This window comes from Zerene cesonia, chromosome 10, assembly GCF_012273895.1.
Source record: "Zerene cesonia ecotype Mississippi chromosome 10, Zerene_cesonia_1.1, whole genome shotgun sequence".
NCBI classification, from domain to species: domain Eukaryota; kingdom Metazoa; phylum Arthropoda; class Insecta; order Lepidoptera; family Pieridae; genus Zerene; species Zerene cesonia.
The window spans coordinates 972,110-984,664 of NC_052111.1; the positions used below are offsets into that span (position 1 = coordinate 972,110).

Here is a 12,555-nt window from a genome sequence, read left to right on the forward strand (position 1 = left end):
AAACAGACCCCTAAATCCGTTATTTGTGTCACCCGGTGCAAAGGCACCTCGCCTATGGTATAGTTGTATGTAAGAGGTACACTGCAAAGATAAAAGATACCCATTGAAACATCCTTGTCCAAAACCAAAAATAAATAAATTACTGTATCACCATGCAAGAATTTAAAAATTGCATTGAATTGAATTACCTTGTCGTCTTAGACCAGCAGCGTCAACAAGAAAATTGATTTTCAGTATCTCGCTTAAACGAATAAACGGAGAAGTTTTAAAATACATTTCACTAGAATTTTCAGAATGAATTAAACTTAACTAAATTGCAGTATTCGAAGTACTTTACAAAACAAACGAATAAAGCTGTTAAACTAAATGGAATTTGTTTAATCTTAGGAATACATAACGCAATACAAAACTCGTTTTGCATTTTCTTAAATAGTCTCTTGCGCTCGTATATTCTAGAAAACGTCGTTCATATATTTTAAATATAATAGAAATAAGATGTAAATATCGCTTTTGAAGATAGTGTGTAGTCTATTTACAGCATTATAAAATTATGTGTCATGAGGTTAAAGTCTCTAATTAAAAAAACGAATTAATGTATAGCACATTGTCGATAGGTAAACAATAGTAATATACCTCTATACAATGTGTTATGTACATAACATTATGTAGATAAGCGTGTTCATAATAGACAGATTGTCTTTAGATTCTATTCTGACGTCAAACAGATTATGTTCAACGAGTGGAAAAATAAATGCCGTAGTAGAGGAAAAATGAGAATGTCGTTCTTAAGTAACTTAATGTTCTATGTTTTTAATTCGAGCATCGACGCAATAAAATCACTACCATAGACTTAAATCCGCTGAATTCTTTGCATTTGGAAATGTAATTGTTATGAAAACGTTTACGTTTTAATTCATAAAAAGTTATCATATGATAGTGTGAAGGGCAAGTAAAGCACACAAAATTAAATAGATGAATATTAAACGTATATATATTTATGATTAGTTATCAGGATTAACAACAAAACTATCAAAATTGCGAATTGAACCCGAGCTCTAATGGAGAAAATACTCTACAGAACATGGGATAAAATCCACATATCCTGAGAATAAGGTTATGCTTCGTATTTCACATATAACAGTATATTTATACGCAAGGATATCTTTGTTTATGTAAGCGTATTCAGTGCACGTATCGCAATCATTGTTTATTTGTAATACAAAGCAGATTTGTCGAATTTATGCTTCATTGCGACACGTGTAAACGGTTCGCAGGTGATCGTCAATACATAGAGTTCCTATTTCGAAAACAGGGCAATGCTAGGACACAATATCAGCTAGACACCCGGTCAAGCTATAATTTGATATTTTTTGTCGCGTCACCCCCGTAGCACATTCATCAAACGACACAAAGAGCCTTAGCTTGACAGAGTAGCGATGCACAACAAAGGACTGTGAGCAAGAAACATTTCATCCGTCACTTTGTTACTCTAGCTTTGTAAACTATACAGAAACGTGTACGTTTGTTATTTTTAAGAATTGATATAATGATTCCTCGAGGGCTGGTTGGAGACACGAAACTGGATATAAATGAAATTATAAATTCGCTTTGATAACTGTTGTTCAAAAGTAGTAGCACAAAGTAGCTTAAAATTTCAAAAAAATATTCAGTCTCACCTTTCCCAGTCTTTCCAATATACGAAATGACTAATTTATTTAAGCCTATCTATTTTATGTTTAAGTTGCAGTCCTCTTCGTCTTTGTCCGTGGTGGATTATGTTAACATCCAACATTGAAAGAATTTTAATTAAGAATCTATATTTGGTACATTTTTTGTTTTTTTTTTGTAATTTAATATTAATATATTATGCATATTTTATCGAAACTGCCACAAAGACTTTTACAATAAATAACATAGAAATTAAAACAAAAACCTACATAAACATTTCTTTATGTTTACGCAATATGACTTCTACATCTACACCTAAAACCGTCTAAGTATACACATGAATGATAAAAGGCAGAATTTTATACAAAAGCACACGGGTACTTAAAACTATTGTTACATTTTAATGTAGGTAACCATTAGCTGGCAGTTGGGTAAGCTCCACTCAGTGCTTAAGCTCTCATATGAATATTTAAGTACCGGCTGAGGTTTCAAGAAGTCATTTAAAATTGAATGCGCCAGACCTTTGCTTCTGTCAATACAAAAATTGGTCGTGGTGAAATATTTCTTACAATTCTCTTGTGTACATGTAATTTAGATATAAATTTGTGTGTATTCTGTTTTCGCGTATATTCTTACTATCCATATTTAGGAATGCACAAGTAACTTAGATAGAACGTAAATATTCAAGTTAGGAGAAAATATTTTTGAGAATTTGCTGCTTAAATGTTTTATCTTCACATCTTCATTGCTGTTAATATTAATAAATAATCTGTATTTCGTAAAGGTTTTTTTTATAAAACCAATTACGAATGATTAAAAAAATTAAACTTTTCTCCATTAATTAAAACCATAAATAAATAATGAAGTAAAATAAATCACTTCTTCCTGAACCCGTTCAACATTTCATCGTTCATTCCGGCTCCTAAAACAATATAATAAACATCCAATTACATACGTTATCCTATTTACGTGACCAGCTTATTCTGCCTGAATATATTTTTCTCGTATGAGGAAAATCAACATCGATCCACATTACAAACATCTGTATTTAATGGTATGAAAGTAACTACCGTAGTATGATATTTATTGTTTCTGTTTATTATATCTCAAAACTGTCGTAAATAAGTTTTTATTTATATTTCATTTATGCTGAACACTGTTTTTAATCTGTGGTCTAGATACTCATGTCTCCTTCAGGTGTTTTAGTCATTTTTAATTAAAAATTAAAAATGACTAAAACACCTGAAGGAGACATTTAAATTTTAACGGAAACATTTTAAAGGAAACATTTAAATTTTTACTCTGATAGTTAAAATAGAGGAGTGCTGCTTATTAATACAAAAAACCATAGTAATGTGTTTTCATGCATTTGACACACGTTTGTGTACATACATATTGTATCCTTTGTTTATGGTTACGGCTGAATTTTGAACACTGGGCGTCCACTAGCTCTTTTAAATAAATAAATAACATAACAAGTTACTATTCAGATACAGAATAATTTTTAAATACACTTCGTTTTCCATTTGAATACCTATCTGACAGTCCTTTTTCCTGTATTATTGCAGGTAAAAACTAAACGAAAAACTTTAATATTCATATCATCAGGGTACGTACGAAGCTCAGAGAGGACAGGATTAAATGCCTTTATTCCAATTTCGTGTGAACGCGATTGTATGGAATTGGGTTTGATTCGTTTATTCAAAATCCCTTTGTGAGATAGCACTCACTGTGAATTGAATATCGGACGTCCTCAACGCCGAATTGCTTTGGCTGGACACCAATTAATTCCTGTGCAATGCCGCATAAAGTCGGCTGTGCTTTTTGTTCTATTGGTTTACTTAGGCGGACCTCATGAATAAATTAATTTCAAATGGTAATGAATGGTTTTGATTGCAACGTAGTCTGGCTTTACAAACCCTGTTAATTGGACATCTTCTACTATATAAGTCAGTAAAAGACCAAAACACGTAATTCCACTTCAACTAAGCACCAATTAATTCCTCTAAGCAATTTTATTTCACATAAAGTGACTCCGTTGCGAGCGAGATTATTTGCTCTATTTCCTCGCCTGGCGACCATTTGTCCGGGAAAAAAGAACATTAAATGCGAACTCGATAAATCAAGTTTCAAAAGTATTTTAACCTAAACTGTATAGCTGTATTGTTTCGGTTGATTCATTTCTAAGAACTTTAACACTACGTACTCGCTGACGGTGCTTAAATATAATCAAACAGTTGCATGTTGGGTTTGTTTTTCTAAAATTTGTAAAATTTGTACATTAATTTGTTATACAACATCCAATCTTATATCAGTTAAAAAATAACTATTCTCTTTAACATTTACTTTTGTTTATTTTACCATAATATTCAGATAACGTACATCCATTTGTTAGAACACAAACTTAACACTAATAAAAAAACATAAAAGACATGTAGATGAGAATTTTCTAAGCGCTGTTTGTTATCACTTTTCTTCTTAAATAAAGTAAAAAAGATGTTTTCTAATATTTTCATAATTGAATAGGTCTTCACGATACAGCTTTGTGTTTCCTGTTTACTAGTGAAAAGTGAAAGATTTAGTAAATCCCTTGTGCACTGAGACTGTGTCTGTGATATACTGAATAATACAATAGTTATTCTTACCATTTTGTACACAAACGGCGCTACGCGTTTTCACCCGCGGCCAATAGCAAGAATTTCGATAGCTTATGATACATAAGCTATATCACTGCCAAGTATTATCAAAACCGATAAGTTGTTTTAGCGTGTAATTTTTTCTTTTTTTTTATGTCACAGTCGGCAATGGAGCTGGTGGGACGCCTGATGGTAAGCGCTACCACCGCCCATAAACATTTGTAGAGACGTAAAGTCGATTACAGACCTTACGCCTCTACAAATGGATTGCCGACTTTAAATTGGAAAGGGATTAAGAAAGGATTTGCGAGAGGAATAAAGGAAAGGACTGGGAAGGGGAAAGAAAAGGATATGGGCCTCCGACTCCCCCACTCACCGAACGAAACACAGCAGAATGCTATTTCACACCAGTCTTCTGTGGGGGTGTGGTGCTTCCCCGGTGCGAGCTAGCCCAATTCGTGCCGAAGCGTGCTCGACTACCACATATCAACAACCAAATCAAATAGAAATAGCAACAACCTTATAATATTAGTAAGATATGACATAATCCTAATCTATTCATAATCTATTTCTGTCTGTAGCATAAAATGATAGAGCACTATCTAGAAATTCTCCACTCTTATTATAGATTCTTGTATGTTTGTTAGGTTCCTACGAAATTAATAAACGATATTTCAAAATTGAAATCAAGAATACTTTACGTCGTTAATATGCGCGTTTCTTTCGCAAGTGAAGCTAGAGAATTGTTTAAATGATATAACTTACATATAAATGCTATCTTTAAAACAGCATTCAGGTACTTTCCTTTAAATTTTTACATATGAAAAGAAAGATTTTAGATATAAATAGAGTTTACAATTTTAAACTTGATAAATAGTATTATATAGTATATACTACTATATATTTATACTTTCTAGTGTATTGATTATTTTATCCTAATAACGGGATTCAAAACCATTTACTTCGAAACATATTTATACATACACATATATTTATTAACCTTTACACATATAGATATTATTAACCGTTAATCTAATGAAGGGAACAATCTTGTTAATCTTTATTCCACATTTTTAAGCTGATATATTAAATTAGGACAAGGTACACTATTTGGAATGTCGCCAGCCACTTCTGTTCCGGATTTACGAGCAAATCTAGTGGAAACCGAAGCCGAAAGTTGACCCAATTAGTAGCCTTCTGACTGTTCGACACGTACCGATGTTAAGCGGCGATTTTTATTGCAAACCTTAAATAAGATTTGCTAATCACTTCAAAATGAACGCCTCCAGAAATTTATGAAAATCGAACACAACATAATTTACTCAAGCATGAAAATAATCCGTAACAACATAATATTTGAAAGGCGGCATAGTCAAGTTAAAATAAACATTCAAATATAATTTATAATTGTGAGAGACTTCAACTATTCTTAAATTGATTCTATTCTTTGGTTCCTATTTAAAAAAATATGTAAAATTAAAATATACTTTTTACATCATTTTCGACATTCAAAAACGTCATTTATACGTCGTCAATTATTTTAATAAAGGCATAATACGAACAAGGGACAAATAAATAATTCGTATGACTGATAAATTTACGACGTACCAGAAACTCGCCTCAATATTTTAACACGATTCAGGTGTTCAGAAACTTTAACTAGAGAGAAAACTTTAACTTAAGACTAGAGCCGAATCACTTACACTAAATCCTTAAACCGCTTGGCAAAGTCTCGCTGAAGTCTACGCCATTTCTTATGCAAGGTCTCACCATATTATGTAGTTATACGTAAAGAGAGAGACGAGATCTAGACTATGTTTAATCACAATATATTAAAGCAAACTAATTCATAAACATATATAAACTAACATAGTCTTTCTAATGAATTAAATTATTTTATTGATACAACGAAATTTTATCGTGTTTGGTTTCCTTAGAAATGGTTCCTTCGTTTAAAATTTTTAAAGAAATACAAAAAAATAAGTACAGAAACATAAAATTTGCCCCACCAAAATTTAGAGGGAACTTTGATTTCTATTAGTATTAAGTAAAGGTATTTTAGTTACTAAAATAATTCTCCTTAGATAAATCTTTGTGCACGTTGCTCTTGTTTATATTAACCAAAACTAGACATGTATGCAAACACAGACATTACACTCGTAATATATTATACATTGCATTGACACTTCAAAAAACACAAGACAACTTCATAGTAATGGTAAAATCAAATAAACACTCTAATTTTATAGTGTAGTAAAATATGACGAAACCGTTTACTGTTGTCTTTACTTATGGAAAAAGCTACATATTTACAAAACATTCAAACTAAAAATGTATTTTTGTCGCAGTGACATTTGCAAGATGAATGTAAATGAACTGGCAGGATGTGAGCTTTCGCAGCGGAAGAAAATTCAATATAACGCTTGTAATTTCATTTGAGCTTGTATGAGAATGCCAGCTTGACCTTTTCCTAGTTCAAAAGTATTCGCATCCTGAAATTCTTCATCCTTGTAAATACATAAACATAAATTTGAAATGTCAGTGAGAGTTATTTATAGACAATTGCAATTGCTTTGCTACCCAAAATTATAAATTAATATTATTTAAATTAATAACAAAAGAAATCTGTGTCTAACATTATTATTGTCAGTAAATACTTACTATAAAAATTAACGAGACGAACTTATATAAATTCATTTAATAAGACAAATTGCATTCACAACCAAAATATCTCATTTAAAATACGATACGTTTTTGTAACTTCTAATAACCATTTTGCTACACAGAATATTTTCATTCACATTTAAATTTAAACCATAGTGTGTAAAGAGTCTCTAAAAACCTTCCAGTTCTATAATTTAAAATCTCGTATTAATATTCAGCGCTTACATAGCTTAATCCACTCCCTTGCTTTACTAGCGAGCGTAGTGAATTATGCAGATACCATTCGATTTATAACGAAGTGAACATGCAGCTCGGAACAGTGATCTAAGGGAGTCTTTACTCGTGTAACTTCGGAGATATCAGAGAATTCCTTTTGTGATATTCTGCGCTGGCAATAACTCACAATTTTACGTCGCCTTGAATGTTCTTTACAGTCACATGTAATATCACAATACTGAACAAAATGCGTGTTCATACAAAATAATGTGTAAATAAAAATATATTATATGACACACATATAATGTAAATTATATTCTGTGTTTATTATAACTGATTTTTAGACAATTTTATACACCCACATACTTATAAATAACTAAATCAGATGAAATTTTCAACCTCAATTAGGATATATTATGTATGAAGTCATCGCATAATTTTTCGTTATGTATATGTATACTTATAATGCTGCAAATTACTTTATCAATTTGAAAATATACGTCCTCCATTTCATTACACAAAGGCAGTTAATTGCAAGGCTTAATTGAGTTTTTGTGGGTAGTTAGCCCATTCATCCGTAACGGGGCTTCGCTTACGTAGAATGAATTATTAACAGGTTATGCAAATTTACAAAGACATATGTGATGTTTTAATTACCTTTTTGTGAATGATTTAATCCTATATAATTTATGATGCATTGTGTTTCCATTTAGCAAAACAACCTTTTATTATAACAATTAAATCTATACGCAAAATCAAATAAAAGTGGATATTTTCAACCAATTTAAAAAAGGAGGAGGTAATCAATTCAACTGTTTTTTTTGTGTTTGTTACCTCATAACTTTTACTGGGGGAATTTTTATGATTCTTTTTTATTTGAAAGCTTATGTCTCTTATGTCTTATTTTGTTTGGTTCTGAGACATTGGAGGCGGTTTTGTCTTTTGCTGAAAATAATTACTTTTTTCTTCAAAAATGCAGAGGTAATTCTGCTTATGCCAAACAAAGTTTGCTCATAATACATGTACTTAAAGTTTCTTCTGGCATGTAGCTACCAGCAATTACTATGAATCTCGTCTGCTAATGACTGAGAAAATTGTAAATTTCACATGCACGTTTCATCTCGGAAAGTAATGTTGACCAAAGTTGGTTTGTTTCTTCTGAGATAATTTTACACAATAATTTAACTTTATTACACTTTGAAAATATGATAACATACAGAATTTAAACTGTAGTTATAAGATTTCAATTAGTCGTTTTTACCATGTGTGAATCGAGTACGCTTCGGCACTTCGACACCCCCACCGTACGTGAATTCTGTATGGTAAATGGGGGACCGGTAAATGGGAGGCCCGATTCTTATTCCCCGCCGCAACGCAAGCGGGTAACGCATTTACAGAGGCCCTTAGCTCTGCGAATGGTTATGGTGGCGATCAGCTTACCATCAGACGGACCACCAGCTCCGTTGTTAAGCTCTAATGTATTGAATATTGATTCATCTACACAAAATAAAATAACAAATTTCCACTTTCATCAGAAATAATATAAAATTATGTATTCGTGATACCCTGGTTTGTACAACTAGGATTTTGATAGATAAATTTAAAATCCAATAAAGCTCTAGACTTAATTTAATAAAGCTTTCGCTCGCAATAACTGCATGAATAAACTTAACCCGAAAACTCTATTTGTGCGTGTATATTAAAATTGAACAAAATATTATCTGTAAGCAATCATTTTGAGTGGATCAAACAGAAGTTTGATGGAAACCCAATCTGTTTACATACTTATGTCTATATATTATATCTTACTAATGCCTTTTCTTTTTTGTAAGTGACGGATAAGATTAAAAATTGGACGACACCTAGCTATTGTCTTGTAGAATACATATTAAAATCTAAGCATTAATAAATTCTTCATTGCAACATTTGCTTCACTACGATGAAGTTTTTTTCAAAACGTATTATCAAAGTTTTAACTACACGCTGTTGGAATGGTTTTCGCAATTTTTCCTCGGGTCGAGTCATCGCAATTCGCTATACAGAATTGTTTGCAACATTCGGACAAGTCTCGTGATTGTTGCGCCAACTTTTATTTGTTTTCTGCTTTTTGTTTTTCATATGTTTACAAATGACGTAACACCGATGTTCAGACTAAAGCGGATTTTCTTTATTTTACAGCATTGTATAAAAACTTTATTACACTTTCCGTCCATGAATTTTTTTCTCTAAATATTGATTTGTACAGTACTTAATACATCAGGACTTGAAAAATAGAAATCTACCTCGGACTTCCTAGTTAGACGGTCTTTAATTTTTATATTTCTATTATAACTTTAATTTTAGAAATTGAGTTCAAGGATTTCAAGTCGTATGTCTAGTAAGAAAAATCGATACAAAATTTAAAGGAAAATTCATTCCTTTTCAAACCACAATTATTATATTTTTTAGGAATAAATAAAATAACAAATGAAGTCTTATTGTGGTGTAGTGTTCGCATAAAAAAAAAACATCAATATACTTAACAAACTGTTTACGTAAGATCCATAAACAACATCAGGACAAGATAACAGCAACTTCATATTATATGGGTCTATAAAAAAAAAGAATTATTCAAATAAACCCGCGCCTAAATAATCACGCCTACATGACTAACGTTTCTCACGGCTGCTCGTAAGTCCCAAGATTGATCGTGATTAATAGCATTCATCTTGGTTCACATCTGACGTGCTTAATATAATATGTATTTTCAAGGAAACAACTTATTACCTTATTATGAAGTTAATGGATTTTTATGCGTAATAAATCATAAACATTCAGTGTGTCCCCGTACTGATAAGCCATTTTTGTAATGAATAATGATATATCATCAGTTAGTGGGGTTACGCGCTTCTAATTTGAATACGAAGTTAATTTAAAAACGCATATTTTTTTTCTCATTTGCTTCCTATATTATGAACGAATTTGTTCACCGATAAAAAGTCATGAAGTTAACACAAGTTTTCATATAATGTGACTGAACTTCATGCCCGCGTAACAATTATATTATACTAGCATATCACAGCTGTTCTTATAAGAAACACTCAGAAATGTAGAGCAAAGCCCGGCTCAGAGCGGCTTAAGTTTTGCTATAAATACGACCTACTTGTACCAATGTTGGGCCACTGGCGGTCCAGACTCCCCGCCCACGACTTAGAGGGAACTCTCCCAACTGCGTCAAGTTTAAAACTCTATCCCCATATCGATCATGATGGTCACACTTCTCAACTTCCATTTATCAAGATATAACGGGGGTATTTTTAGATTGACTTACTGTACTTCGTGAGTTATTTGCGATTATTTATACATCTTCGTTTAATTACACTTTTACATATTTATGGAACTGTATATGCTTATGAAATTAAATCACTTAGACTCCACATGTTTATATTTATCGTGAACATCGATATAAACTCCTGAATATAATGAGACCGATCATATATTTTTTGACTTAACTGTATTCATTTTAAAAGTATATAAAGAGGCATATCTTAATCCTTTATTTTGTTTTTTAGTTTTTGTAGTACAGTTATTTTGCTCTTAAAAACCGGTTTGACTGAAGAAATGTTCAAATGTGTAGCATAAATCTCATCAAAGCATTTCAGAAATGATAATTTGTATTTAATGAGTTTCGCTTTGAAGCCAAATGTTTCTTATTATAAAATACATTTAGGAGAGAAAATTATATTTCCTGCATGTATCAGTTCAGTTGAAAATTAAATATTCGAAACTATATAAGAAAATAAGGATGCCCTATTTTACGAACAGCAAATTGCATTATGAATACGAGTATTTACTTAAACATTAGCTTTACAATACGTATTTATTGGACTGAAAAGAAAAATATTTATAACGACTTAAAAGCAATTTGAGATAATTGAGTTCAAATTGAAATGCAATCAAGCGTATCAGGCTGACTGGAATTTTTAAAATAGCCATACCCATTTACAGTTTAATTAAAGCTTCTATAAAATCAAATTCGTCCTTACTCCCAACATTATTATATTCACTATAAATGTATGAATTGCAAATTTACTTTGTTCAAACTAAATTGAAAAACAAAGAAAGGATTTCAGCTATTTAAGAATATTGATTGTGTTAATTAAATTTATTAATTAATCATTGAGAACATCGTGCTAGGGAAGGAACTGATTATTGGGATTCAGGGTCGTAATTTAGGAATTTCCCTAAAAAACTCTAACGACAATAAAATTAACTAATCCTTCTGATTACAGGTGACACCGATGATGGCCTTCCGAAAGAAAAGGATAAATGCTGTGACACAAACCTTTACCTGTATCACGTAAGTAAACGTAAACCGATTTGTTTTAAATTTTGTACAAACGTAGAATATTTCCCGAAAATCCCACGAGAACGGGAACTATATGAGAGAAGTCCCAAGACAGTCTATATTCTTCTTAACTATGTGGCTGAAGCCGTGAGCGAAAGGCTAGTTTAATATATTTTTATGTAATTAACTTTCTTTTATAATATACATTTATTACTTTGACAAAAATGAAAGCAAAACTAGTATAGATTAATCGCAATCTAAATGATTTTCTTTAGTAACCTTTTTGATGTTTAGTGCATGTTGTACTCACTACAAAGAAATATTGATATGAACATAATGTGAATGTTTGATTAATTACAAAACTCAATGCGGATTCACAATTTGTTACAAAAGAACACAAAATGACTTTAGCAATCATTTTTAACCTTACACAGGCTTACATAATATTTATAGCTTATAAATTCAGTTCTGATCATGAAAACACGCGTTTAAAATGATATAATCACGTAATCAGGGATATTGAAGTAGACGGCATCCAAATAACGTTTGCGAAAGCCAATTTAAGGAACGTATTACGTTAGAGACGGAATCGAAATAAATCGAGCGCTTTATTGAAATCGATTTAAACTACGTGCTCGCTACGATCCATGGCGTCCGTAGCACTCGTAGCGCTGTAACCGACATCGTAGCAAAGCACTTCAATTCCTTACATGTGCCTCATCTTTTTCCACTCTATTTCCCATTTTTCATCGCCGTTTACGACATTTGACGTTAATTCTGTTTAAAGTCTTAGTTGAAGCATGTTTATACATAAACGTTACCGAAAATGTTTTGAAATGTTTTGTTTTTGTAAATTTAATTTTAACATTTTTTTATATCAGAAAAGTTATATAAATGCGAAATTATGAACATCAACCGCTTTTATAATTGAAAAAAGATGTAAATTCTTCATTCATCGGTACGACCTTTAGCCGTGTTGCTAATTAATAATTAAATAAAAGTTACCGGTCAAGCCGACCCGCTGTAAAAGTTAAAATTATCATT

At 31.4% G+C, this 12,555-nt stretch overlaps 1 protein-coding gene across 8 annotated transcripts in view; it reads left to right on the top strand.

The window, feature by feature from the left end:
* The window catches only part of LOC119829305 (solute carrier family 12 member 4), a 278,428-nt gene that overhangs the window by 251,328 nt on the left and 14,545 nt on the right, over positions 1-12,555 (top strand). For all 8 annotated transcript variants that reach the window (XM_038351761.1, XM_038351759.1, XM_038351760.1 and 5 more), the window contains exon 3: positions 11,456-11,523. In XM_038351761.1, coding sequence (XP_038207689.1) covers positions 11,456-11,523 — 68 coding nt within the window. The remainder of the gene's footprint in view (positions 1-11,455; positions 11,524-12,555) is intronic.